This window comes from Amphibalanus amphitrite, unplaced genomic scaffold (genome assembly GCF_019059575.1).
Source record: "Amphibalanus amphitrite isolate SeventyFive unplaced genomic scaffold, NRLGWU_Aamphi_draft 000046F_arrow, whole genome shotgun sequence".
NCBI classification, from domain to species: domain Eukaryota; kingdom Metazoa; phylum Arthropoda; class Thecostraca; order Balanomorpha; family Balanidae; genus Amphibalanus; species Amphibalanus amphitrite.
In genome coordinates, this window is record NW_024881542.1 from 1,483,671 (window position 1) to 1,510,826 (window position 27,156).

At 47.7% G+C, this 27,156-nt stretch overlaps 1 protein-coding gene across 1 annotated transcript; it reads right to left on the reverse strand.

Annotated features, from left to right (window-relative positions):
* Window positions 1-236: 236 nt before the first annotated feature.
* On the reverse strand, window positions 237-26,249 carry LOC122377541. Its single transcript, XM_043357659.1, has 2 exons — window positions 25,861-26,249; window positions 237-2,928 (listed from the first exon to the last, which is right to left on the reverse strand). Exons 1-2 carry the CDS (start codon window positions 26,026-26,028, stop codon window positions 904-906), a joined length of 2,193 nt encoding a protein of 730 aa, XP_043213594.1. The 5' UTR covers window positions 26,029-26,249; the 3' UTR covers window positions 237-903.
* Window positions 26,250-27,156: the final 907 nt, after the last annotated feature.

The window sequence follows — 27,156 nt, forward strand, 5'->3', positions numbered from 1 at the left end:
GCGCACGGCGAACTGAAACTAAGGGGTTAACCAGTGATCGCGATCTTAGTGTATTTTTTGCTTTTTTTGTAAACACACACGGGCATGCTTAGCTGTGTAGGTAAGCGCAGGGCAGAGCGCAGGTGATGCGCGCGCTACCAGAAGAGGTGCCGACGCTGCGCCATACAGACACCTGAGGCCTGCTGAGGTCACCGTCATGAAAGGTGAGATTGTGCTGAGATTGTGACGGATTCCTGTGAGATATGTCATTTATTCGCGATCAACGCCACGTTATAATCATTGTTCATTTCATACACACTAAATCAGCGCTCTTCTCAATCATTGCTACAGTCCGCAGGCTGAGTTTTCCAATTCGGGAGGTGCAAGCGAAATGTCAAAATCAGAATTGAAAATGCTCAATACGGTTGTGGCAAGCAGAACCTTGTCAATTTGAAACCTAAACAGGCCCCTAATTTAGCTAAGCATGGACATTTACAGTGTTCTTAACACATTTTCGGCAAGAATACCGCAACAGCTTCCCAGTGCACGTAACGTGCTGTAGCGCAGCTTCCACTGGTGCACCAACGTTGCAATTTAGTTATTTGAGGCATTTACAAAACTGCAGTATTTACATACCTAATTGTCCGTAGATATTGGTCAACGGGTCACGCTGCTGACACAGCGCTACTTCTGTCAAATATTCTGTTGACTAGCACCAGCTCCGAGGCGGTTCAGTCAGCACCGATACAGATTAATTCAGCACACGTTCAGGGGTGGTTCACCAGAGTCCAAACTGCCAGAGCGCGGTCAGTGGCTCAGTCTGTCGACTACCCTCTGGCTGTTTCATCCGTTCATGTTTGCAGCTGCGGCGAAGTTTGCCCACTCCGCCGCTCGCACTTCGCACCTCTGCTGGATTCATTTCATTCAGCGATCTAGCAGCCGTTCATACTCGAAAGGCAGGCGAGAGCGGTCATTCTGGATATTCTGGTACAGCTGCGGTGGTAGTGGAGCGGGGAACGCTGGCACTCCCAGCGAGGGCTCTTTGATCTCCTCGTAAAAGTGGCCCTCCATCGAGGCGGGCTCCGAGCCGCTGGACATGGGCCGGGTCCGCCCGCTGTCCACGAGCGACGCGGGAGGAATGCTCGCCACCAGGTCCAGGAGGTGGACGTCCGGAGCCGGCTTGGCGCTGTGTGCGCAGCGTCGTTTCAAAACCAGAAACAGCAGGGACACCAGCAGCACAATGGCCAGCGAGAACACGGCTCCCAGCACCAGAAACACCAGCATCTGGTGCTGCTCGAGCAGCCCGCCGTGGGCGGTCGGGGTCTCCGCGCGCCCCTCGCCGCCGGATGGAACCTCTGATCCCCCTGCAGGCTCTGCCAGAGTGTCCTGCTGTTTCCCCAAATTTGGAGAAGTGTCCGTGATGCGGTTGGGAACACGTGTTGTGGAGCTGTTGGATTCTTGCCCCAGCTTTGAACCCAGGCCATGGTTGGCTACGGGTGGGTGTTCCGAGTCCGTGTTTGTCTCATGGTCGTCGTTGCGCTCCAACTCCCTCTCTTTGATGCTCTCTGAATGCTCGACTGTCTTAGGCTGCAAATTGGAGTCGTTGAGTGTCACACAGTCGTCTGCTTCTTCTGGACGTTCTGCAGCGACAATATTCTCTGCACTATTGACAACAACAGTGCGCCTTCCGTCGCCTCCTTCTGGTGATAATTCAGCGAGGTGATCCAGGGGCTGATCCTCCCAATCCATATAGCCGTCGACCTCCTGCTCCTTTCCGCTCTCAGTGTACACATACTCGTACCACTTGTCGTCATACTCGATGAAGTCTTCGTCGGAAGCACGTGTTTCTGTCTCACAATCTGAGCGCTGTTTGGGCAAAGATGTCCGCCTATCTTCGTCGCAAAGGTGTTCCCCCCAGAGCTCCTGGAAGATTTGGTACTGTGCCGTGCTCAGCTCCCCGCTCGGCTCGGCTCCTGTTAGCTGGCGCACCCACTTCTCCGTGGGACAGACTCGCGGATAGGGTGGCGTCAGGTGCAGACTGCTCACCCGGATCTCAGCGCAGTCGGCGAACGCCAGCGAACCGTCTTCCGCGTGCGGCACGACTAGGCCTGTCAATTCCATGGTCTGGTGTGGGCTACCCCGCCAAAGGTTCAGCCCAACCAGCGCGTCCTTGGTTAAATTGTCGATTTGCAGGTCTTCAAGTTTGAGCTCGAGCTTGGCCTTTGCAGATATGCCGTTTCCAAATAGTTTCTCAATACGTGATTTGCCAATTTGCATCTTAGTGGTCGTGATGCTAATGCCCATCGGTTTAATTTGTTCGAAAGTGGTGTCTTTGATCTTTAATTCCAGGATCCTGCCCACAAAGCCTTGAGTCTCGACTGTACTGATATTACTCGATTGGATGATCAGACGTGGCAAATCGCTGAAACAACCCGGCATCGCTTCAATAATTGTGACGTTGTTCAGTGTCACGGTGTCAATTTTTCCATGGAAACTTTTGTTGTTGCATGTGATCATGGTAACGCCATTAAGCTTTAGGTAATATAACGGAGACATTACCCCTCCGGAGCTTAGGTCAAGCATATCAACCTGCCAGATGTCGAGGCTGGGTCCAACCTCAGCAGTCATATAGGCCAAAGCGTTAGGCTTCATATGAAGACGTGATACGCGACCGATTCGAATGCTAGCCCTTGCTTGCCAGACTCCCGAAAAAGCGTTGCTTTCGATGCGAAGTGTCCCAATGCCTTCAAACTTCACCGACCTCATTTCCGAATTCGCAGAAAGCGCCATTCCGTGTCTGCGTATTTCTACTTGGTCGACATCCCGAATGCTGAAGTTGGTCAGTTGGCTCAAATCATTTACTGCATCTTCATGAATGATTACTTGCTTCGCATGTGATATGCTGAGCGACAGCACACGGTGCGGAATTTCTCCCCTTCGCAGAGTCATCTGTAACGAGATTACACAAAATCAAAACCAAACTTAGGTGCCTAAAACTTATATCAACGGTTGACGCCACACCTAGCAATGCATAAAACCAGTATAACGCCTTTTGGGGCGACTAACGGAGCGAGCGAGAGGGTGGGCCTTGCACTTGCGAAATTTCGAGGGAGTACCTCCAACATGTCCGTCAAGACAGCCCATATTCAGCCCAGATTCAGCCCGGATTCAGCCCAGATTCGGGACACCTCCGATCAAGCTGAAACTCGCACACAATGTAGGCCATGACATGCCCAATCCACAGTCCAAGTCATTCGGTGGCACTCCCAGCCGTTTGACCTACAGAGGTCAGCAAAGGTCACGTGGCCCAAATTTGCACAGCAGATTGTGGCCCACCCAGTAGAGCTAGAGCGCTAAAAATGGCACCAATCGACTCGCCAGCATCTAATCTTACTTTCCCAACACTCATTTGACCTCTCAAGGTCATGCGATGACCTAAGGTCATTTGTGGGCTATGTCGAAAATACACTTGCACAGCAGTTTTCGAGTAGATGGATTGACCGAATTCCAAATCAAAGCACATCATCGGGTAGCCCATAGGCCGTAGTAACTTTCCTTAAAAACCGCTTTTCGATATGTGACACCCGTTTGACCTGGGCAGGTTAAAATGTGCAAATAAACGACACTCAATACGTCGCAGCCCAGATTCAGCCCAGATTCGGGGCACCTCCGATCAAGCTGAAACTCGCACACAATGTAGGCCATGACATGCCCAATCCACAGTCCAAGTCATTCGGTGGCACTCCCAGCCGTTTGACCTACAGAGGTCAGCAAAGGTCACGTGGCCCAAATTTGCACAGCAGATTGTGGCCCACCCAGTAGAGCTAGAGCGCTAAAAATGGCACCAATCGACTCGCCAGCATCTAATCTTGCTTTCCCAACACTCATTTGACCTCTCAAGGTCATGCGATGACCTAAGGTCATTTGTGGGCTATGTCGAATGACCTTGACAAATGACCTTAGGTCATTGTATGATCTTGAGAGGTCAAATGAGTGTTGGGAAAGTAAGATTAGATGCTGGCGAGTCGATTGGTGCCATTTTTAGCGCTCTAGCTCTACTGGGTGGGCCACAATCTGCTGTGCAAATTTGGGCCACGTGACCTTTGCTGACCTCTGCCACCGAATTACTTGAACTGTGGATTAGGCATGTCATGGCCTACATTATGTGCGAGTTTCAGCTTGATCGGAGGTGTCCCGAATCTGGGCTGAATCCGGGCTGCGACGTATTGAGTGTCGTTTATTTGCACATTTTGACCTGCCGAGGTCAAACGGGGTCACATATCGAAAAGCGGTTTTTAAGGAAAGTTACTACGGCCTATGGGCTACCCGATGATGTGCTTTGATTTGGAATTCGGTCAATCCATCTACTCGAAAACTGCTGTGCAAGTGTATTTTCGACATAGCCCACAAATAACCTTAGGTCATCGCATGACCTTGAGAGGTCAAATGAGTGTTGGGAAAGTAAGATTAGTTGCTGGCGAGTCGATTGGTGCCATTTTTAGCGCTCTAGCTCTACTGGGTGGGCCACAATCTGCTGTGCAAATTTGGGCCACGTGACCTTTGCTGACCTCTGTAGGTCAAACGGCTGGGAGTGCCACCGAATGACTTGGACTGTGGATTAGGCATGTCATGGCCTACATTGTGTGCGAGTTTCAGCTTGATCGGAGGTGTCCCGAATCTGGACTGAATCCGGGCTGCGACGTATTGAGTGTCGTTTATTTGCACATTTTAACCTGCCGAGGTCAAACGGGGTCACATATCGAAAAGCGGTTTTTAAGGAAAGTTACTACGGCCTATGGGCTACCCGATGATGTGCTTTGATTTGGAATTTGGTCAATCCATCTACTCGAAAACTGCTGTGCAAGTGTATTTTCGACATAGCCCACAAATGACCTTTGGTCATCGCATGACCTTGAGAGGTCAAACGAGTGTTGGGAAAGTAAGATTAGATGCTGTCGAGTCGATTGGTGCCATTTTTAGCGCTCTAGCTCTACTGGGTGGGCCACAATCTGCTGTGCAAATTTGGGCCACGTGACCTTTGCTGACCTATGTAGGTCAAACGGCTGGGAGTGCCACCGAATGACTTGGACTGTGGATTGGGCATGTCATGGCCTACATTTTGTGCGAGTTTCAGCTTGATCGGAGGTGTCCCGAATCTGGGCTGAATCCGGGCTGCGACGTATTGACTTATTGAGTGTCGTTTATTTTCACATTTGGACCTGCCGAGGTCAAACGGGGTCACATATCGAAAAGCGGTTTTTAAGGAAAGTTACTACGGCCTATGGGCTACCCGATGATGTGCTTTGATTTGGAATTCGGTCAATCCATCTACTCGAAAACTGCTGTGCAAATGTATTTTCGACATAGCCCACAAATGACCTTAGGTCATCGCATGACCTTGAGAGGTCAAATGAGTGTTGGGAAAGTAAGATTAGTTGCTGGCGAGTCGATTGGTGCCATTTTTAGCGCTCTAGCTCTACTGGGTGGGCCACAATCTGCTGTGCAAATTTGGGCCACGTGACCTTTGCTGACCTCTGTAGGTCAAACGGCTGGGAGTGCCACCGAATGACTTAGACTGTGGATTGGGCATGTCATGGCCTACATTGTGTGCGAGTTTCAGCTTGATCGGAGGTGCCCTGAATCTGGGCTGAATCTGGGCTGCGACGTATTGAGTGTCGTATATTTGCACATTTTGACCTGCCCAGGTCAAACGGGGTCACATATTGAAAAGCGGTTTTTAAGGAAAGTTACTACGTCTTATGGGCTACCCGATGATGTGCTTTGATTTGGAATTCGGTCAATCCATCTACTCGAAAACTGCTGTTCAAGTGTATTTTCGACATAGCCCACAAATGACCTTAGGTCATCGCATGACCTTGAGAGGTCAAATGAGTGTTGGGAAAGTAAGATTAGATGCTGGCGAGTCGATTGGTGCCATTTTTAGCGCTCTAGCTCTACTGGGTGGGCCACAATCTGCTGTGCAAATTTGGGCCACGTGACCTTTGCTGACCTCTGTAGGTCAAACGGCTGGGAGTGCCACCAAATGACTTGGACTGTGGATTAGGCATGTCATGGCCTACATTGTGTGCGAGTTTCAGCTTGATCGGAGGTGTCCCGAATCTGGGCTGAATCCGGGCTGCGACGTATTGAGTGTCGTTTATTTGCACATTTTGACCTGCCGAGGTCAAACGGGGTCACATATCGAAAAGCGTTTTATAAGGAAAGTTACTAAGGCCTATGGGCTATTCGATGATGTGCTTTGATTTGGAATTCGGTCAATCCATCTACTCGAAAACTACTGTGCAAGTGTATTTTCGACATAGCCCACAAATGACCTTAGGTCATCGCATGACCTTGAGAGGTCAAATGAGTGTTGGGCAAGGAAGATTAGATGCTGGCGAGTCGATTGGTGCCATTTTTAGCGCTCTAGCTCTACTGGGTGGGCCACAATCTGCTGTGCAAATTTGGGTCACGTGACCTTTGCTGACCTCTGTAGGTCAAACGGCTGGGAGTGCCACCGAATGACTTTGACTGTGGATTGGGCATGTCATGGCCTACATTTTGTGCGAGTTTCAGCTTGATCGGAGGTGCCCCGAATCTGGGCTGAATCTGGGCTGCGACGTATTGAGTGTCGTTTATTTGCACATTTTGACCTGCCCAGGTCAAACGGGGTCACATATCGAAAAGCGGTTTTTAAGGAAAGTTATTACGGCCTATGGGCTACCCGATGATGTGCTTTGATTTGGAATTCGGTCAATCCATCTACTCGAAAACTGCTGTGCAAGTGTATTTTCGACATAGCCCACAAATGACCTTAGGTCATCACATGACCTTGAGAGGTCAAATGAGTGTTGGGAAAGTAAGATTAGTTGCTGGCGAGTCGATTGGTGCCTTTTCTAGCGCTCTAGCTCTACCGGGTGGGCCACAATCTGCTGTGCAAATTTGGGCCACGTGACCTTTGCTGACCTCTGTAGGTCAAACGGCTGGGAGTGCCACCGAATGACTTGGACTGTGGATTGGGCATGTCATGGCCTACATTTTGTGCGAGTTTCAGCTTGATCGGAGGTGTCCCGAATCTGGGCTGAATCCGGGCTGCGACGTATTGACTTATTGAGTGTCGTTTATTTTCACATTTGGACCTGCCGAGGTCAAACGGGGTCACATATCGAAAAGCGGTTTTTAAGGAAAGTTACTACGGCCTATGGGCTACCCGATGATGTGCTTTGATTTGGAATTCGGTCAATCCATCTACTCGAAAACTGCTGTGCAAATGTATTTTCGACATAGCCCACAAATGACCTTAGGTCATCGCATGACCTTGAGAGGTCAAATGAGTGTTGGGAAAGTAAGATTAGTTGCTGGCGAGTCGATTGGTGCCATTTTTAGCGCTCTAGCTCTACTGGGTGGGCCACAATCTGCTGTGCAAATTTGGGCCACGTGACCTTTGCTGACCTCTGTAGGTCAAACGGCTGGGAGTGCCACCGAATGACTTGGACTGTGGATTGGGCATGTCATGGCCTACATTTTGTGCGAGTTTCAGCTTGATCGGAGGTGTCCCGAATCTGGGCTGAATCCGGGCTGCGACGTATTGACTTATTGAGTGTCGTTTATTTTCACATTTGGACCTGCCGAGGTCAAACGGGGTCACATATCGAAAAGCGGTTTTTAAGGAAAGTTACTACGGCCTATGGGCTACCCGATGATGTGCTTTGATTTGGAATTCGGTCAATCCATCTACCCGAAAACTGCTGTGCAAATGTATTTTCGACATAGCCCACAAATGACCTTAGGTCATCGCATGACCTTGAGAGGTCAAATGAGTGTTGGGAAAGTATGATTAGTTGCTGGCGAGTCGATTGGTGCCATTTTTAGCGCCCTAGCTCTACTGGGTGGGCCACAATCTGCTGTGCAAATTTGGGCCACGTGACCTTTGCTGACCTCTGTAGGTCAAACGGCTGGGAGTGCCACCGAATGACTTAGACTGTGGATTGGGCATGTCATGGCCTACATTGTGTGCGAGTTTCAGCTTGATCGGAGGTGCCCCGAATCTGGGCTGAATCTGGGCTGCGACGTATTGAGTGTCGTTTATTTGCACATTTTGACCTGCCGAGGTCAAACGGGGTCACATATCGAAAAGCGGTTTTTAATGACAGTTTCTACGGCCTATGGGCTACCCGATGATGTGCTTTGATTTGGAATTCGGTCAATCCATCTACTCGAAAACTGCTGTTCAAGTGTATTTTCGACATAGCCCACAAATGACCTTAGGTCATCGCATGACCTTGAGAGGTCAAATGAGTGTTGGGAAAGTAAGATTAGATGCTGGCGAGTCGATTGGTGCCATTTTTAGCGCTCTAGCTCTACTGGGTGGGCCACAATCTGCTGTGCAAATTTGGGCCACGTGACCTTTGCTGACCTCTGTAGGTCAAACGGCTGAGAGTGCCACCAAATGACTTGGACTGTGGATTAGGCATGTCATAACCTACATTGTGTGCGAGTTTCAGCTTGATCGGAGGTGTCCCGAATCTGGGCTGAATCCGGGCTGCGACGTATTGAGTGTCGTTTATTTGCACATTTTGACCTGCCGAGGTCAAACGGGGTCACATATCGAAAAGCGTTTTTTAAGGAAAGTTACTAAGGCCTATGGGCTATTCGATGATGTGCTTTGATTTGGAATTCGGTCAATCCATCTACTCGAAAACTACTGTGCAAGTGTATTTTCGACATAGCCCACAAATGACCTTAGGTCATCGCATGACCTTGAGAGGTCAAATGAGTGTTGGGAAAGTAAGATTAGATGCTGGCGAGTCGATTGGTGCCATTTTTAGCGCTCTAGCTCTACTGGGTGGGCCACAATCTGCTGTGCAAATTTGGGCCACGTGACCTTTGCTGACCTCTGTAGGTCAAACGGCTGGGAGTGCCACCGAATGACTTGGACTGTGGATTGGGCATGTCATGGCCTACATTTTGTGCGAGTTTCAGCTTGATCGGAGGTGTCCCGAATCTGGGCTGAATCCGGGCTGCGACGTATTGAGTGTCGTTTATTTGCACATTTTGACCTGCCGAGGTCAAACGGGGTCACATATCGAAAAGCGGTTTTTAAGGAAAGTTACTACGGCCTATGGGCTACCCGATGATGTGCTTTGATTTGGAATTCGGTCAATCCATCTACTCGAAAACTGCTGTGCAAGTGTATTTTCGACATAGCCCACAAATGACCTTAGGTCATCGCATGACCTTGAGAGGTCAAATGAGTGTTGGGAAAGTAAGATTAGATGCTGGCGAGTGGATTGGTGCCATTTTCAGCGCACTAGCTCTACTGGGTGGGCCATAATCTGCTGTGCAAATTTGGGCCACGTGACCTTTGCTGACCTCTGTAGGTCAAACGGCTGGGAGTGCCACCAAATGACTTGGACTGTGGATTCGGCATGTCATGGCCTACATTGTGTGCGAGTTTCAGCTTGATCGGAGGTGTCCCGAATCTGGGCTGAATCCGGGCTGCGACGTATTGAGTGTCGTTTATTTGCACATTTTGACCTGCCGAGGTCAAACGGGGTCACATATCGAAAAGCGTTTTTTAAGGAAAGTTACTACGGCCTATGGGCTACCCGATGATGTGCTTTGATTTGGAATTCGGTCAATCCATCTACTCGAAAACTGCTGTGCAAGTGTATTTTCGACATAGCCCACAAATGACCCTAGGTCATCGCATGACCTTGAGAGGTCAAATTAGTGTTGGGAAAGTAAGATTAGATGCTGGCGAGTCGATTGGTGCCATTTTTAGCGCTCTAGCTCTACTGGGTGGGTCACAATCTGCTGTGCAAATTTGGGCCACGTGACCTTTGCTGACCTCTGTAGGTCAAACGGCTGGGAGTGCCACCGAATGACTTGGACTGTGGATTGGGCATGTCATGGCCTACATTGTGTGCGAGTTTCAGCTTGATCGGAGGTGCCCCGAATCTGGGCTGAATCTGGGCTGCGACGTATTGAGTGTCGTTTATTTGCACATTTTGACCTGCCCAGGTCAAACGGGGTCACATATCGAAAAGCGGTTTTTAAGGAAAGTTATTACGGCCTATGGGCTACCCGATGATGTGCTTTGATTTGGAATTCGGTCAATCCATCTACTCGAAAACTGCTGTGCAAGTGTATTTTCGACATAGCCCACAAATGACCTTAGGTCATCACATGACCTTGAGAGGTCAAATGAGTGTTGGGAAAGTAAGATTAGTTGCTGGCGAGTCGATTGGTGCCTTTTCTAGCGCTCTAGCTCTACCGGGTGGGCCACAATCTGCTGTGCAAATTTGGGCCACGTGACCTTTGCTGACCTCTGTAGGTCAAACGGCTGGGAGTGCCACCGAATGACTTGAACTGTGGATTGGGCATGTCATGGCCTACATTGTGTGCGAGTTTCAGCTTGATCAGAGGTGTCCCGAATCTGGGCTGAATCCGGGCTGCGACGTATTGAGTGTCGTTTATTTGCACATTTTGACCTGCCGAGGTCAAACGGGGTCACATATCGAAAAGCGGTTTTTAAGGAAAGTTACTACGGCCTATGGGCTATTCGATGATGTGCTTTGATTTGGAATTCGGTCAATCCATCTACTCGAAAACTGCTGTGCAAGTGTATTTTCGACATAGCCCACAAATGACCTTAGGTCATCGCATGACCTTGAGAGGTCAAATTAGTGTTGGGAAAGTAAGATTAGATGCTGGCGAGTCGATTGGTGCCATTTTTAGCGCTCTAGCTCTACTGGGTGGGCCACAATCTGCTGTGCAAATTTGGGCCACGTGACCTTTGCTGACCTCTGTAGGTCAAACGGCTGGGAGTGCCACCGAATGACTTGGACTGTGGATTGGGCATGTCATGGCCTACATTTTGTGCGAGTTTCAGCTTGATCGGAGGTGTCCCGAATCTGGGCTGAATCCGGGCTGCGACGTATTGAGTGTCGTTTATTTGCACATTTTGACCTGCCGAGGTCAAATGGGTCACATATCGAAAAGCGGTTTTTAAGGAAAGTTACTACGGCCTATGGGCTACCTGATGATGTGCTTTGATTTGGAATTCGGTCAATCCATCTACTCGAAAACTGCTGTGCAAGTGTATTTTCGACATAGCCCACAAATGACTTTAGGTCATCGCATGACCTTGAGAGGTCAAATGAGTGTTGGGAAAGTAAGATTAGATGCTGGCGAGTCGATTGGTGCCATTTTTAGCGCACTAGCTCTACTGGGTGGGCCATAATCTGCTGTGCAAATTTGGGCCACGTGACCTTTGCTGACCTCTGTAGGTCAAACGGCTGGGAGTGCCACCGAATGACTTGGACTGTGGATTAGGCATGTCATGGCCTACATTGTGTGCGAGTTTCAGCTTGATCGGAGGTGTCCCGAATCTGGGCTGAATCCGGGCTGCGACGTATTGAGTGTCGTTTATTTGCACATTTTGACCTGCCGAGGTCAAACGGGGTCACATATCGAAAAGCGGTTTTTAAGGAAAGTTACTACGGCCTATGGGCTACCCGATGATGTGCTTTGATTTGGAATTCGGTCAATCCATCTACTCGAAAACTGCTGTGCAAGTACATTTCGACATAGCCCACAAATGACCTTAGGTCATCGCATGACCTTGAGAGGTCAATTGAGTGTTGGGAAAGTAAGATTAGATGCTGGCGAGTCGATTGGTGCCATTTTTAGCGCTCTAGCTCTACTGGGTGGGCCACAATCTGCTGTGCAAATTTGGGCCACGTGACCTTTGCTGACCTCTGTAGGTCAAACGGCTGGGAGTGCCACCGAATGACTTGGACTGTGGATTGGGCATGTCATGTCCTACATTGTGTGCGAGTTTCAGCTTGATCGGAGGTGTCCCGATTCTGGGCTGAATCCGGGCTGCGACGTATTGAGTGTCTTTTATTTGCACATTTTGACCTGCCGAGGTCAAACGGGGTCACATATCGAAAAGCGGTTTTTAAGGAAAGTTACTACGGCCTATGGGCTACCCGATGATGTGCTTTGATTTGGAATTCGGTCAATCCATCTACTCGAAAACTGCTGTGCAAGTGTACTTTCGACATAGCCCACAAATGACCTTAGGTCATCGCATGACCTTGAGAGGTCAAATGAGTGTTGGGAAAGTAAGATTAGTTGCTGGCGAGTCGATTGGTGCCATTTTTAGCGCTCTAGCTCTACTGGGTGGGCCACAATCTGCTGTGCAAATTTGGGCTACGTGACCTTTGCTGACCTCTGTAGGTCAAACGGCTGAGAGTGCCACCGAATGACTTGGACTGTGGATTGGGCATGTCATGGCCTACATTGTGTGAGAGTTTCAGCTTGATCGGAGGTGCCCCGAATCTGGGCTGAATCTGGGCTGTGACGTATTGAGTGTCGTTTATTTGCACATTTTGACCTGCCCAGGTCAAACGGGGTCACATATCGAAAAGCGGTTTTTAAGGAAAGTTACTACGGCCTATGGGCTACCCGATGATGTGCTTTGATTTGGAATTCGGTCAATCCATCTACTCGAAAACTGCTGTGCAAGTGTATTTTCGACATAGCCCACAAATGACCTTAGGTCATCGCATGACCTTGAGAGGTTAAATGAGTGTTGGGAAAGTAAGATTAGATGCTGGCGAGTCGATTGGTGCTATTTTTAGCGCTCTAGCTCTACTGGGTGGGCCACAATCTGCTGTTCAAATTTGGGCCACGTGACCTTTGCCTACCTCTGTAGGTCAAACGGCTGGGAGTGCCACCGAATGACTTGGACTGTGGATTGGGCACGTCATGGCCTACATTGTGTGCGAGTTTCAGCTTGATCGGAGGTGTCCCGAATCTGGGCTGAATCCGGGCTGAATCTGGGCTGAATATGGGCTGTCTTGATCAACATTACCTCCAACTGACTTGTGCACGGCACCTTACTAACCGGTCTCTAGCGATGTGCCAAATTTGAGCACAATCGGCCCAGTCGTTCTCGAGATCTGGAAGCGGCACCCTGCACGTGCGCACGTGCAGAATGGGTCCCAACTGACTTGTGCACGGCACCCTACTAACCGGTCCCTATCCGTGTACCAAATTTGATCGCCAACGGTCCAGCCGTTCTCGAGATCTGGTAAAGACCCCTGCACGTGCGCACGTGCAGCAGCACCCCAACTCTGGCACATGGATATGCAGTGCCTAGTGGGTGCCTACCTACATGCCAACTTTCAGCGCAATCGGCCAAGTTGTTACCGAGATATTGCAACAATTACAAAACTGTCACCTCTTCGTTTTGCACGTGGCACGTGCATAAGAGGTCACCGACACGCATCGGGAATAGTCCAATACTTGGTAGAAGGAATGAAGCTACCCTACAAAAATTACCGCGTGTAAATCGGTCAAGTGGTTGCTGAGATATAAGCCTCGCAAAAGCGTCCGCACGGCCGGCCGGCCGGCCGCTCATACTCAGAAATTTCCGTTAATCTAAGGAAAGACTCCGCCCGCTTCGCTCGCTCCGTTAACACTGGGGCTGGGGCTCCTGGATTTCCACGCCCTGCTGACATGAGTGTTTGAACAACCCCCCCCCCCCCCTTCTAACATGTCCGTGAAGTTAGCGTCAGCAACATCGACGAGTAAATACATCGTCGGATTCAGAATTGCTTAAAAAGCATTTGAGAGGGCAATTGGGGGCGGTAAACACAAATAAGACATTTTGCCCTACCTCCCCTCTTTCATGCCCTAGTCGTCCCTAAAAGGACGGGGCGCGTCAAAAGTGCCTCAAACGTTCGTCTGATCACCAAAATGAGGGTCACAATCGATTCCTCCTCGGGTCAAATGTGGCACTGGTGGCGCAGTTGGTTAGCCCTCGCCCGCACATGCCATTTTCCCATCCTAGAACGCAAATGGGGGGAGGGTTGCCAACCCCCGCGCCATTTCGTTCCTTTTGGAGATAAAGCTTCGCGGTAAGGACCTAAAAGATTTTTTGGGAAGAGACGAATCCAATGATACCTACCTAGTTTTTCTTCTCAGGTCAGTTATTGACCTTCCAGGTCAGTTCAGACTAAAAAATGATGCTGTTTTGGGTCACCGTTGATATCAAGTGCGTTCCTCATCATAAACCGATGACGATGCCGTTTTGTGGTGCCAAGCCAGTTAGAACCTCTTTGTCACACTATCCGACCAGGTTTATGCTGCTGAAGGACCCACCTTCCCGCGTTTGGCCCCTGTTGTTGAGGGACGAGGTCGTTTCGAGGTCATTTTGAGTTGAATTTAGCTCAGGTCAGGCCAATTTCAGGTAAAAAAGGTCAACTTTTAAATCTGAAATTTTTCAACAAAAAAGTGTCTATCGGATGCAATTTGAGCTCAGGAACACGATGGTGCTATTTTTATTGGTGTACGATGTCACAAACGTATTGAAAAATTGATTTGAAAAATTATGATATTGAAATTTTTGCTATACTGCGTATAGCTTGGCCATTTTTTAAGATATCAGGCTAAAACTTGTTCGTGTAAGCATGTGTTCTGTCACATATATTCCGGTTTTTTCGAAAAGTCAAAAACTTTTTGAAAAAAAGATGAGAATATAAATTTTGATTTTTTATATGTATACTCACTTAAAAAAGAAAAAATTGAGAATCCGAGAAAGCAGTTTGATAGCATAATTTCCGGCCGACCTATGGTAGCTACAAAGTTCAAATTTTGACACAAGGTGTCAAATTAATCTGACCGAGGGTACTGAAAGTTTGGCGTCGATAGTCAAGCGCTTTAGAAGTTATTGGAGAAAAACGGGAAGGGGCTATGAATAGCCCCCCCCCCCCCAAGTGGGGCGCGGGTTAAGGGACGATTTAGGGATGAAGGAAAAGAGCTAGGGCAAAATAAGTGTCAGATTCGTGATCCCCGTCTCCTAAACGCCCCAGAGAGGCTTTACAAGCAAATATGAATCCGACGCTATATATTCACAGAGGAGAGGTCAGTTAAAGCGCCGCCGTTTTTAGATAACCGCTAACAACGTCAGGGGGATGTTCAAACACCCTCCCCGTGCAGTGTGCGGGTTAAAATCGGGTACCAATCGCGGCGTCTCGTAACGGCGCACACGCTCTTTTTTTCTGCGAGGCCCTAGCGAGCCAGTTAGGGGTGAAACGGCGAAGGGGGTCGTAACAACTCCCCAATCCCCTCGGCCGGGATGTCCATGAAGTAAGCGTCAGCACAAATCAAACGTCGGATTCAGAATCACGTAAAAAGCTTCTTAACCCGCGCACCGACGACGGGGGTCTGCGCCAACTTACAACCAACGGGAGGGCGGATGACCGCCCCCCTGAGATCTCGAGAACAAAGCAAGATAGTGACAAGCGGTAAACGGCATGGGGTACGCACGGACAAGGTCTGCAATTTTTACAGGGGTCATGTTCAGGTCAGGTCAAAGATGACGTCACAGCCCACAGGGGTAAAAAAGTCAAAATGGCGGCGCGGTTGATTCATAGCCGTGTGACCGAAAATAAATGAAAACTACAGGAAACCCTTTCGTGTTACATGTGATTGCCAGGTACCATATGAAACCGCCAAATCTGAAGTTTTGTTCCATGAACTGCATCAGTCACATACACTTTTCCTTTGACGCTCACACTCCTTTTAGACAAGATGTTCAAAATGGTCACCTCGGCGACAAATGCACCCCAGCACCAGCAGGCGCGGATCCAGCGTGGGGCGGCGAGGGCGGCCGCCCGCGCTATCCAAAAAGGCGCCCATAGCTCGCGGCAGAGAGGGCGCCCCAAGCAGAAGAGCGACGACACAGCAAAGGTTGAGGAGAAAAAGGGCGCCTCCAGCAGAAGTTGGGCTCACCAAGCAAGAGAGCGACGCCCAATTGCCCATTCCCAGCAGATGAGAGTCGCCCCAGCAGAAGAGCGGCGTCTTATTACAAGAATAAAAAGATACCTTCTGTTCAAGAGAGGCGCCCCTGGCAGCGGAAGGGCACCCCCAGCAGGAGAAAGCACCCCTGAAGAGGAGCGACGCCCCAACAAACGGAGAGAGGCGCCCCCCCCCCCATTCCGAGAAGAAGAGGGGCGCCCTGACAGCAGATGGGCAATATCAATGACATCATATCAACTCAGATGACAGCATATCAACTCACCCCCTGGGGATGGTGAGTTGATATGGTTTTGGATTTATCAAAATTTCTCGGCTAAAGAAGCTCAGAGGTGAGTTGATAAAATGCCAGTGTTTAAAAAGAGATGAGAGAACACATCCTGAAAGAAACCATCAGAAAAAATTGTAGTAGTTTGGCAGCAGACCTCACATTCATGAAAACGCAATCATGTCCAACACAGCACTATCAAAATGGCTTGATTTTAGCAGCATCATTTTTTTATTTATGATACTTACTTTTACTTAGAACATTCTGAACTTGGCTAGTCACGTGTCCTAAAGCCAACAGTATCAAAACTGGCAATATATTTTGGAATCACAAGTGTATTTTCTTGTAATTAAAACACATTGTCAGTTGCGGGTCAAGGTTGATATGCCTCTGACAAAGATAATGGATTGAAATAAAAGAATACATATACTTCTGAGCTTTTGTTGACTGGTAGTCAACAAAATATTAAGGAAGTGAAGTGAAGCGAATCTAATTCGGACTGTATTCTATCAGGTGAAATAAGCGACATAAAACAAAATTCGGCATCAAAAGCCAAAATTAACCATCGCACATATAGGCGGTCGAAAGGACCACCTCGGCTTTTCGCACATAACTCGCGCAAAAAGCGGCCGATCGCGACGAAACTTTCATTACCTCCCGATTTTATCAATTTTACACATGCTCTAAGAATTTCATGACCCTGACCCAAATGGCTTTTGACTTGTGACCTGATTCTCGAGACCATGCTTGGCCGGAATCGCGATTTGGCGTATGTCGGCTCACATTATCCGCGCATTTCCAGTATTTTTGTGATTGTAACGTCCAAACATGTGAAATGATGTTGGTCCCATGCAGCATTGTGGGTGTCAACTGTCAAAGCCACCTGAAGGTCAGGTCAGGTCATTGACCTTTGGTGACCTCGGTTCACTTTTTGGAGTTTTACATGTTTCCAGGGTAGTTTTTCGGGCGGATTTCGAATTTAGCATGCATTTGATCATTTACGAAGTAGTTTTAGTGCCTTCGTAACATGTTACGAAGGCACTATATCAGTGGTAGTTGACACTTGACACTCCCTCACGGTTCGTCGGAAGGTCATCTAAGGCTCAAAAGAAACGGTATATACCATTCGAAAGCTGAAGGTGAGCTGAATCCAAAAATGTATTTTTTATCAAAATCGATCGATGGCCTTTTTCGAACATTGCGTTTTTGTAAAAACTTTATATTTTTTTAATCAACGGGCTGTCCCGGGCTTTCTTGAAAAAATAAGCATGTTTTTTCGAGTTCCAGTGAAAGCTGAACGCCAAAAGAACAATATTTAGCGAAGCAATATTTCCTAACATTAATATGCGTCCCCCACAGCCGACAATAAGGCGCAATCACACTGCTCAGTGTCACGATGGACCAAAATCAGCCACACAGAAGCGTGAAATGACCCTTATCGACTTGCAGACCCGGCGCTCTCGGCCCGCCTGACCGGCCACGGAAAGAACGTTTGGCTCTCGTCTTATTAAACAAATGTCATATTTGTCAGTTTAACTGTCCACATCGCTATTAAAGTTATTCAGGATACCTGTGAAGAAAAATCATTGTTCTGTTTGATTTACAACATGCTTTAATTTACATTTTTCTTATACATGTTTTGTTCCATCCAGCTGCGCTCAGTGCCCGCGCAGGGGAAGTGAGCGGGACTGTCAGAGGCTGTACTGGTGACAGCTGCTCGGCCGTGCGACCGGTCAAAGGTTACCTTGTCCCACCGGGCGCTACCCCCACTCCACCCGAGGTGAGGTTGGTGCAACCTCTGACATTTCAGCGCGGCCAATTTTCCTTATATGGGCATGATACCAAGCTCAATTGAGCAAAGTAGACATGAACAAATGCAAATTAATGCATGATCTGAAGATAACAGAACAATGAATTTTCTTCACAGGTATCCTGAATGACCTTGTTTTCAGGTCATGTCATGACCCAAATGACCAATTCTCAACATCTTGCGTTGGCTATGGGCCTTGTGAGCTTTTGACACCTCGATTTCGGCTTTTTTTGCCATTCTTACCTCTCACCTATCATGGAACATGTTGTTCGACGATATACAGATGTCAAAGACAGGGTCAAGGTCAACCTAGGTCATCTAAAATAATTGCGTTTTAGGCAAGCTGAATGTACTTTTCGTGAAGTTTTTTGACTGCATTTTTGGTAAAAGCTTCTCAGATCATGATTTCATGTAATATGGACACATTACAACTGGTGCACACATCAGTATACACACAGACACACACACAGACATACAAACACATATCATTGACCTTGACCTAACTTGACCTGAAATGACCTCAGCAGCAAAAACCTGGACGGGTAGTGTGACAAAGAGGTTCTAGCTGGCTTGGCACCAGAAAACGGCATCGTCATCGGTATATGATAAGCAGCGCACTTGATATCCAGCGGTAACCCAAAACAGCAACTTTTTTTAGTTTGACCTGACCTGGAAGTTCAATGACTGACCTGAGAAGGTAAAACTGGGTATCATTGGAATTGTCTCTTCCCAAAGAATCTTTTTGTCCTTACCGCGAAGCTCTATCTCCAACAGGAACGAAATGGCGCAGGGGGTGGTGGCGACCCCCCCCCCCCCCCCCATGTGCGTTCTAGGATGGGAAAATGGCATGCGCGGGCGAGGGCTAATGGCCGTTTTAATGACGGGACTTTCGCGGTGGAACCTATTTGATACGTGGAAAGTGGGGCATTCCACGATAGATCGTACTACTTTTTTCCAATTTGACACCCTCATCTCTCGGAATTGGACGAGAATTGGCCTCAGGGGTAATCAGGGGCTCTGAATCCACCTGTAACAATTTCAGGCTTATCAGATAAGTATTTTTGAGTTATGGTGTAAAACATTTTTTGGATCTTGCTTTGCAGCGCTAAGTTTGGCGGGCTGTAACTCTAAGACGGATTATTCAAATGCCAAATGTTATATAACATTGAACTTGCAATGAAACAGAGATTAATACCTATGTATTTTTGAAATTTCGAAAAATACGCTATTTTTGATATATGACATATCGAGTTTTCTTTCATTTGTATTTTTTGGACTTTGGGACCAAATTGTTTGGAATTTTTATTTCTTTAAAAAAATACTTGGCTCATTGTTAAGAAGAATGCAAAAAATTAGGAAGGTGTTCTTTCTATAAATGTATTTATTTTACGTCACGATAACGGTTTCGAATAGTGATTTCGGGAGGGGAACTTACAAATGGCGTGGTAAAGCTGTCTAGTGACATCACGGGTTACTGAAATTTCAATTCAAGTCTGAGTCATCTGAAAAAAGTGAAAAGAGAGTTCATTCAACCCTTTTTCCTATAAGCGCGAGGGTGAAAAAGGCTGTTTGGTTCTGACATTGTTTTGGACGCCAATGACCATAGCTGTCCGAGATGAAAGTTACTGGACGCATATATGGTGTCCTCCAGAGGTCTCACACCTTGTATATCTGGGAATTTTTCAAGGTTTCATGAGGTCAGGTCGGTCACGTGACATCACTGTTATAAATCAATGGGGAATATAAAAACTGTTATTTTGGCGCCGAGAATGATCTAAAACTATCCCGCGTACATGGTATCGTGATTTCATGCACTCCTTGCAAAGTCCAATGCTTTACTTTTGCATTGTTAACCTTGCGTGACGTCATTTATGACGTCACTAGGGTCGTACGAGTTTTTCGTCAATAACTCCCGATCAAATGGAGCTAGAGAGTCGGGGAAAGCCACCAATGGACTCGGGAAGACCTTCCGAATCGAATGATATGCCATATGATACCCTTTGCCCAGCTTCGTGACCTGAGGGGCTCTGACCTGACCTTGACCCGAGGTCAACTACTTAAGTTGACCTCACCCTAGCAAAAAGTATACCATTCGATGCACCTGAGCTAGGCGAGCACAATAATGCCAAAATCGCGGCTCTGCGGCCATTTTTTGCGAAGTTATTTACTAAAAACCGAACCCGTAACTTCAGTCACGTGACCTGACCTCAGACGCTACCGGTTAACCTGAGACCTTAAAATCGGGTACCAATCGCTGCGACTTGTAACGGCACACACGCTCCTTTTCTCCGCGAGGCTCTAGCTCTATTAGAAGCGAAACGGCGTGCTGGGGTCGTATCAACCCCTCCGAAACCCATTTTGTTTGCGGGAAAATGAGGAACATATAGAAAGAACACCTTTCTAATTTTTTGCATGTCGATTTGCAATGACATGAAGATTATTTTGAAAAAATAAAAATGTGAAAAATTTTGGTCCCAAAAGTCATTAGAGGCAAATGAAAAAAGATTAAGGTTTTTGCTCAACAATGAAATTTTTTCTTTGGGATTTTTAAATAGTAATATTAATTTTTGATTCATCGCAAGCTTAATGTTGTTTGCTTTTTGTTGGTTGCTTAACCCGTGCTTGAGTTATAGGCCATCAAACTCACCGTTACATACCGAAGTTAAAAAATGTAATTCAATATAACTCAAAAAGTTTTGATCTGAGAAGTCTGATATTTTGCCAGGCGTCTTTGGGGCCTATGATTACCCCTAGGACGGATTTTCATTAAAATCTGAGAGGTGAGGGTGACGGGCCTGGTACGATCTATCGTGGAATGCCCCAAGTACCAACCTGTTGAGGCCTTATAATCCTTACAACTGAAGTCTTTTACTTTCAAAATATTTTTAAAAGTTGTAATCCAGGCAGTTTTTGCCATCAAATTGCTTATTTCTTTACAAACAAAGCAATTTTCGGTTCTAGTAGCCCACCTTTTAACTATGAGGGAGCAAATCAGCCTGGCAACTAGATACCCGGCTCCTGTTTCACCAGCCCGACACTGCGCGCGCCCTGGTGGCGCCTGGGCGCAACAAATCCGCCGCCGCCTTAGCAATGACCTAGACCTCCGCCGTCTGCTGCGGCTCCAAAGCCAAGCCAGCGTGGATTTGGGAGAGCTCGGTCAGCCGTAGTGGTGCCCGGGCGTATCAAATCCGCCCCCGCCTTAGCAATGATATTGACTTCCACTGTCTGCTGTGGCTCCAGAGCCAAACCGGCGTGGAATTGGGAGAGCTCGGTCACCCGCAGCTGGCAGCTCAGTATGTTTTCTTATCATTGTACTAGCATTAAATAGATTTGAAAATGTCACAAATGTGCTTACGCCTCAAGTCTACGTGAGTGGTAAACCCTTGGATTAAATAAATTAATGTAATGTTTAACCCTCGCCCTGGCAGGGCATTTTTCATAACACGACCTGGCAGGGGGGGTCGATGCGACCCCCCCTCGCGATTGGCTCCTATGGCACCTAGAAACACCAAATTTGGTAGGTAGGTGGGCCCCCTGTACAAATTTGGTTGCTCTTGGTCAATATTTAAGGGGTTTTTGGGGGATATAAATGTAAAAATTTCGCTAAAAACAGGTCAAAAGTTTTTCGCTTATAACTTTTGATCTAATTAAGATAGAGCAAAAAGAAAAGCACCAATGAAATCAGCACGTCAAGGCGCGTCGAATGGTACACGTTGTAGCGTGATTAAGTGTACCTTAAGTTTTTCTTAAATTTTAAGTAAACTTTAATTAATTGATTAAGTTTAAGTTAACCAAATTGCATCATATCGCATATCATTCGATTTGGCTGATCACAAGGAACCCAATGACATCATTTTTAAGCTCTAGCGTCATTACGTGCCAAGTTATTGGCGAAAACGTCATTTGACCTCAGTTGACCTCATTTGACCTGACCCATGGATAAGTACACCAATTAAAGAAGCACCAAGTGACCTGCTGTTAAGTACTGTGGTTTCAAAGAAGTGATAGAACGAAGCGGATATCTCCAGTATTTTCCGAATTTAGTATTTTCCCATAGGCTTAACATTACGACGTAATGACCTCTAACCGACCTCAGGTCAGTGACATCAAAAAACCCGAACTATATGTTATACAACTCGGTGAACTTAGCACACCCCTAAAAGTTTGAAGGAAATCAGTCCAAAAATGTGAGGTGGACAGGTGCAAAAAAATGAACTTTGACCATGACCTTGTACCGGTTTTTCTGACCTGGTGACCTGAACCAAGGTCACTTGGACCTGACATTTTCAGGTCATATGTAAAATGGCTGCCCCATAGGCTGTGCCAAATTTGGCGGCGCTGCCATGTGTACGCTATCTTCGAAAACCTTAGGGGGGTCGCATCGACCCCCCCCCCTTCCAGGGCGAGGGTTAATAGAATAACAGCAAAGTAACTGATCACTCATTCGAAAGCTGGAAAACCTACTATAAAGAACTACTAAAATTCCTGAGGAACCAAAGGACCAAACAGGTATCAAATAGATGCCAGCTATTCCGTCGTGAAAACGGCCAATATGGTTCAACTCGCAATCAACCATGAAACATTGTTGGCTATTTCGGATGCTCAATTTTTGAAAATTTTGATCACGTGACCTCTTGACCTATTTTTCGAAGAGTGACTTTGATGTTTTCCCCGCTGAAACTTGCAATTGTGTCTGATGACGATTAAAGCCTTATCAATTGTCATTCATATGCGATAATAAAAAAGTGGCTTTCGGCCTGCGTTGATCTCAAGTCAGGTCATTTTATGACTGCCCATTATGACAGCGATATCTCGAGAACAAAGAAAGATAGCGTCAAGCGGTAAACGGCAAAGTGTACACACAGATAGATAAGGTCCACAATTATTACTGAGGTCATTTTCAGGTCATGTCAAAGATAACGTCACAGGGGTAAAAAAGGTCAAAATAGAGGAACTATAGTCTTGCAAACCTAAGAAAGAACGGAGTTCAAATCACTTTGCACGTGTTTTGATCCAGACGCGGATCCATCTCAGAGTTTTTTGTTTTTTTTTTTTTTTGGGGGGGGGGCAAACCATAACAATTTATCGATTCTTTCCATGCCTCGTCCATAGGCGTAATGTTAAAATTATGCCGTTTGGGGGGGGGGGGCAAATGCCCATTCTGCCCCCTGGATCCGCCACTGTTTTGATCACTTGAAAAGTATGATTCGGATAAATTTATGTGAAAATATGATAAACCTATGTGAAAAGTTGTGTCAGAAAATATGCTCTCACAATACAAATGCACATGCATGAACGGCCGCAGCGCTTTGATCCTCGCCGGACCTATTGGTTTTCTACATACGCGCCGGCCGAGGGGGTGTGTCCGAATTAAACTTCCAAATTATCTTTCACTTCAGAAATTATCTATTCACATCCAAAAATCAAATCAAAACATGTTTCACCCAAAATCCCTTCTTCCTGGCCTCTTTTTTCCAGTTCCCCCAAGCCCGTATTCGGAAAAATAATAGCTCGAGAGATAAGCACGAATAATACCGGTCCGAGATACCTCTGATTTGATTTTCCTCTCAACAGCTTAAGAGCGTTTCAACCCTTGGCCACCACATACACATAATGCATAATTCTCCCCCGTCGTGGAGCTCAGCCCACCCTTCTTGGGTCATCTTCGAGTCAGTTACGTTTCTTTTGCTGCAGGATATTTTGTCGGTTTGGTTCAAACCTTTTCTACCGCCTTTCCAACGGACTTCTCTGTCTCACAGCTTCCTTGGGAGTCTCTATCCCAGGTTCCTTTACTGACTCCGCGGCCCTGGACTGGCATGGACGGTGTATTAGTTTCTGCTGGCGCACTGTCAGGGGACTGAAAAGTGTTGGGGGCCGGCTCCTTGGACGGTGTAGCTACCTGTTATTCCTGCTGCTCCTCTAAGACGATCTTGGGTACTACCTCCCCTGTCTCCTCCGCTTCAACCGCAACCTGTGGGCATTTTGACTTTCCTGAACCCTGTGACGTAATCTTTGACCTGACCTGAAAATGACCTTCGTAAAAATTGTAGACCTTGTCCGTGCGTACCTTATGCCGTTTACCACTTGTCGCTATCTTGCTTCCTTCTCGAGATCTCAGGGGGGGGGCGGTCATCCGCCCCCCGTCGGTTCTAAGTTGGCGCAGACTCCCGTCGGTGCGCGGGTTGATAGAAACCAATCACTATTTCTAGTAGCGATACATACGTTGGCTTGTTCGCGAGGTTCTAGCTCAATTATGTCGCGGAGGCGCGGATGGAGAGAGACGACTGAGCGGGCCGAGACTTGTATTCCAACTCTGGTTCTGATTCTGATTCTGATTCGCCAGTGCCTGTGCGTTATATGCAGGGTGGTTGCACAATGAAGGACCGGTCCGCCGACCCGCCGGGTCGGTGGACGGTGCCGACACGTGGGGAAAGTGACGGCTATTTCTATGTAACAAAGCTTGAACGTGTACTCTCTTTATCATGATATGGAAGAAGGGAATCGGTCCCACATTATCTTCCCTCCCCCAGGGAAGCGTAGGGAACCGAAGCGATCATAACAAAGAGAGGAAACGTTTAGCTGACGGAGAAAGAAATTTCCATATGAGCGTATCACAAAATGGTATGAACAGATAAGTAAGTTTCGTGACAATTACACCTACTACCGGGCGATCCCTCCGCACTCTTGGCGGGGACCGTCCCTGGGCATCTCCATGGCCCTCGGCATCTCTGGCCGAATATCAATACAATATAATTTCAGTGAATTGACCACGATTAACGTATTTGAATGTTCATACCGACTTCAGAATATGCTCTTTTTATGCTTATTAGTGTCAAAGTGACACTGCAAAATGCAGGCAAAAATTAAGCGCATTTGCAATTTCTCCGTAAATTTTGGGGTGAGCAACCACAATGAAGCACAACAAACGACAGAACACTGACGAAAACGGATAATGAAACAGTACGGTTTTTGAAACACATCGAAGTTAAAACAAATTTCACAGCACAATTTCACTGTCACTTTTTGACGAAAATACAGCAAAAGTTCATAATGGGTGAATTTTCTTGATTTTGGGTGTCAATTTGTCTTGAATTTAGCGTTGATATTTTTTTCTCTTCTCTTCTCTCCTCCGATCTTGAGTCCTTCAGCGAGGTGGTGTCCATCACTCGATGATGCTGAGGAGGACGGCGCGGGCTGATGAGCCGTGCGCTGTCGGCGGGCTCCGTAGTAGTCCAGGGTAGCTGATGACCTTGCCGCAGGGCAGATAGTCTTGCTGGGCAGAGCTACTCACTGGAGACGGTGCTGCTGGACGATGACGAGTCCAGGATGGTCAGCTCCCTAGTCGATGACGTGACGTACGGGAGATACACCGTCACGGAGCACGGACTAACCAGACTGCGATGTCAGTGCAGATGTAGAGGCTGGGGTCCGTGGTGAGGGGCACAAGTCCCCTCGACCGCCGCTGCCACCATTGTCGCGGAGGCGCGGATGGAGAGAGACGACTGAGCGGGCCGAGACTTGTATTCCAACTCTGGTTCTGATTCTGATTCTGATTCGCCAGTGCCTGTGCGTTATATGCAGGGTGGTTGCACAATGAAGGACCGGTCCGCCGACCCGCCGGGTCGGTGGACGGTGCCGACACGTGGGGAAAGTGACGGCTATTTCTATGTAACAAAGCTTGAACGTGTACTCTCTTTATCATGATATGGAAGAAGGGAATCGGTCCCACAATTAGGCTCAAAATAGCTGGGGAGGATGTCATATCCACCCCTCTTTTACCGTGTTCGCGAAGAATTCATGAACGCTCGCGAACTGTTCGCTGTTAATTTACCAAAATTAGGCCGATGACGCCACTTGTTCGCGAACACAGTTGTTCGTGAAGTTTGTTAACCTATGTTTGTTTATTTGGAAAATCCAAACCCTTGTTTTTCCTGTTTGACTACCCGCCCCGTTTCAGTCAGTTGGTGCTCACCGAAGCTCCGGAGCAGTTGCACGACACTCGCAATGCCGCAGCGCCGCAGCTGGGCAGCACGGTGCAGCAGCTGTTGTTGCACACCGCGAACGGCTGGCGGCCGAGCGCGGCGCCCAGCAGGGCAGCCGTCAGCACCCACAGCGGCACGGCGCCCGCCGCCGACCCCATGGCCGCAGAGCGCCGCCAGATGCCGTGCCCTGAAACGCCGCTTCGGAGACGGCGGACCACCGGCAGAGGTCAACCATCCAGGTCACCGACACACACCTTGAGCTCAGTGACACACGCGGATACTCAGTTTGACTACCAGCTAGGAGCGTCCCTGAGCACGACAGCCGCGGCCTATGGCGCACACCTGCCGCCCACCACTGGCTCGGTTGCTGTGCACCACCTTTGTCAACTCGACCGCAGGCGGCAATCTTATCGGCCGTTGGGTCTCAGCAATCAGTCGATCCGTATTAGAGATGTCAATCGGACGCCAACTTTTTGGTATACCGATACCAAACCGATACCAACTTGGTATTTGGTATTGCAATCCAAATGTTTTGGTATTTTGTCGGTACCTAAGACATAAAGACATAAATTTGCAGTACAACAAAGAGCCACTGGGGCCCATACTTGGTTGCACATTTGCACAGTCTGTCAAAATTTCGTGCCACCTTTCCGCTTTTCTCCGTAACTATTGTGTGTGAAATTGGCACATTGCAAAGCATACACCACATTAACCCTCGCCCATGTAGGGGGGGGTTGGTGCAACCCCCCCCCCCCCTGAGATTTTTCTTAGCTACACGCCGAACCGTTTCAGATAGCCTGCTCAAATTTTCAGTAGGGGAAGGTGGGGTAAGACGGCCCAGCGGGGCAAGACGGACCACCAGCCCTCCCGGCTGAACCGCTGCTGGTATCTACTGCTTTATACACTCACTATATTTGTTTTCCTTCGTAACAATGGCCACATTGAGCTCATGCTGCTAGGATGCATAGCTTTTGAGTTATTGAGAAAAATGTTGTTTTTCGTCAAACCGATCTAATATAAGAGGTCTACGGGTGATTCAATTACGGCGCCTTTCTTGCATGATTAGTTTCTATTTTGCACTTAACTGTGAAGAACAAAGTTATAAACTTAGTTATAGTCATACTTTAGGAAAGACAAGGTTTTGCAATGTTGGGCTATTTGACATATACGTCATGATAATGACAGAATTTAGATTTGGGGCAAGACGGAACACTGTGGTCCATCTTACCCTGTGGTGGTCCATTGTACCCTGCATATGGAAAGTTCTTTTCCAAAACATTGACACA

Bases quoted from the DNA above. Each gene is read 5' to 3' on its own strand.
- LOC122377541 (XM_043357659.1), bottom strand. From the start codon at position 26,028: ATGGGGTCGGCGGCGGGCGCCGTGCCGCTGTGGGTGCTGACGGCTGCC. The intron at 2,929-25,860 runs GTGAGCACCAAC...ATCTCGTTACAG, and splicing joins GCAACTGCTCCGGAGCTTCG to ATGACTCTGCGAAGGGGAGA.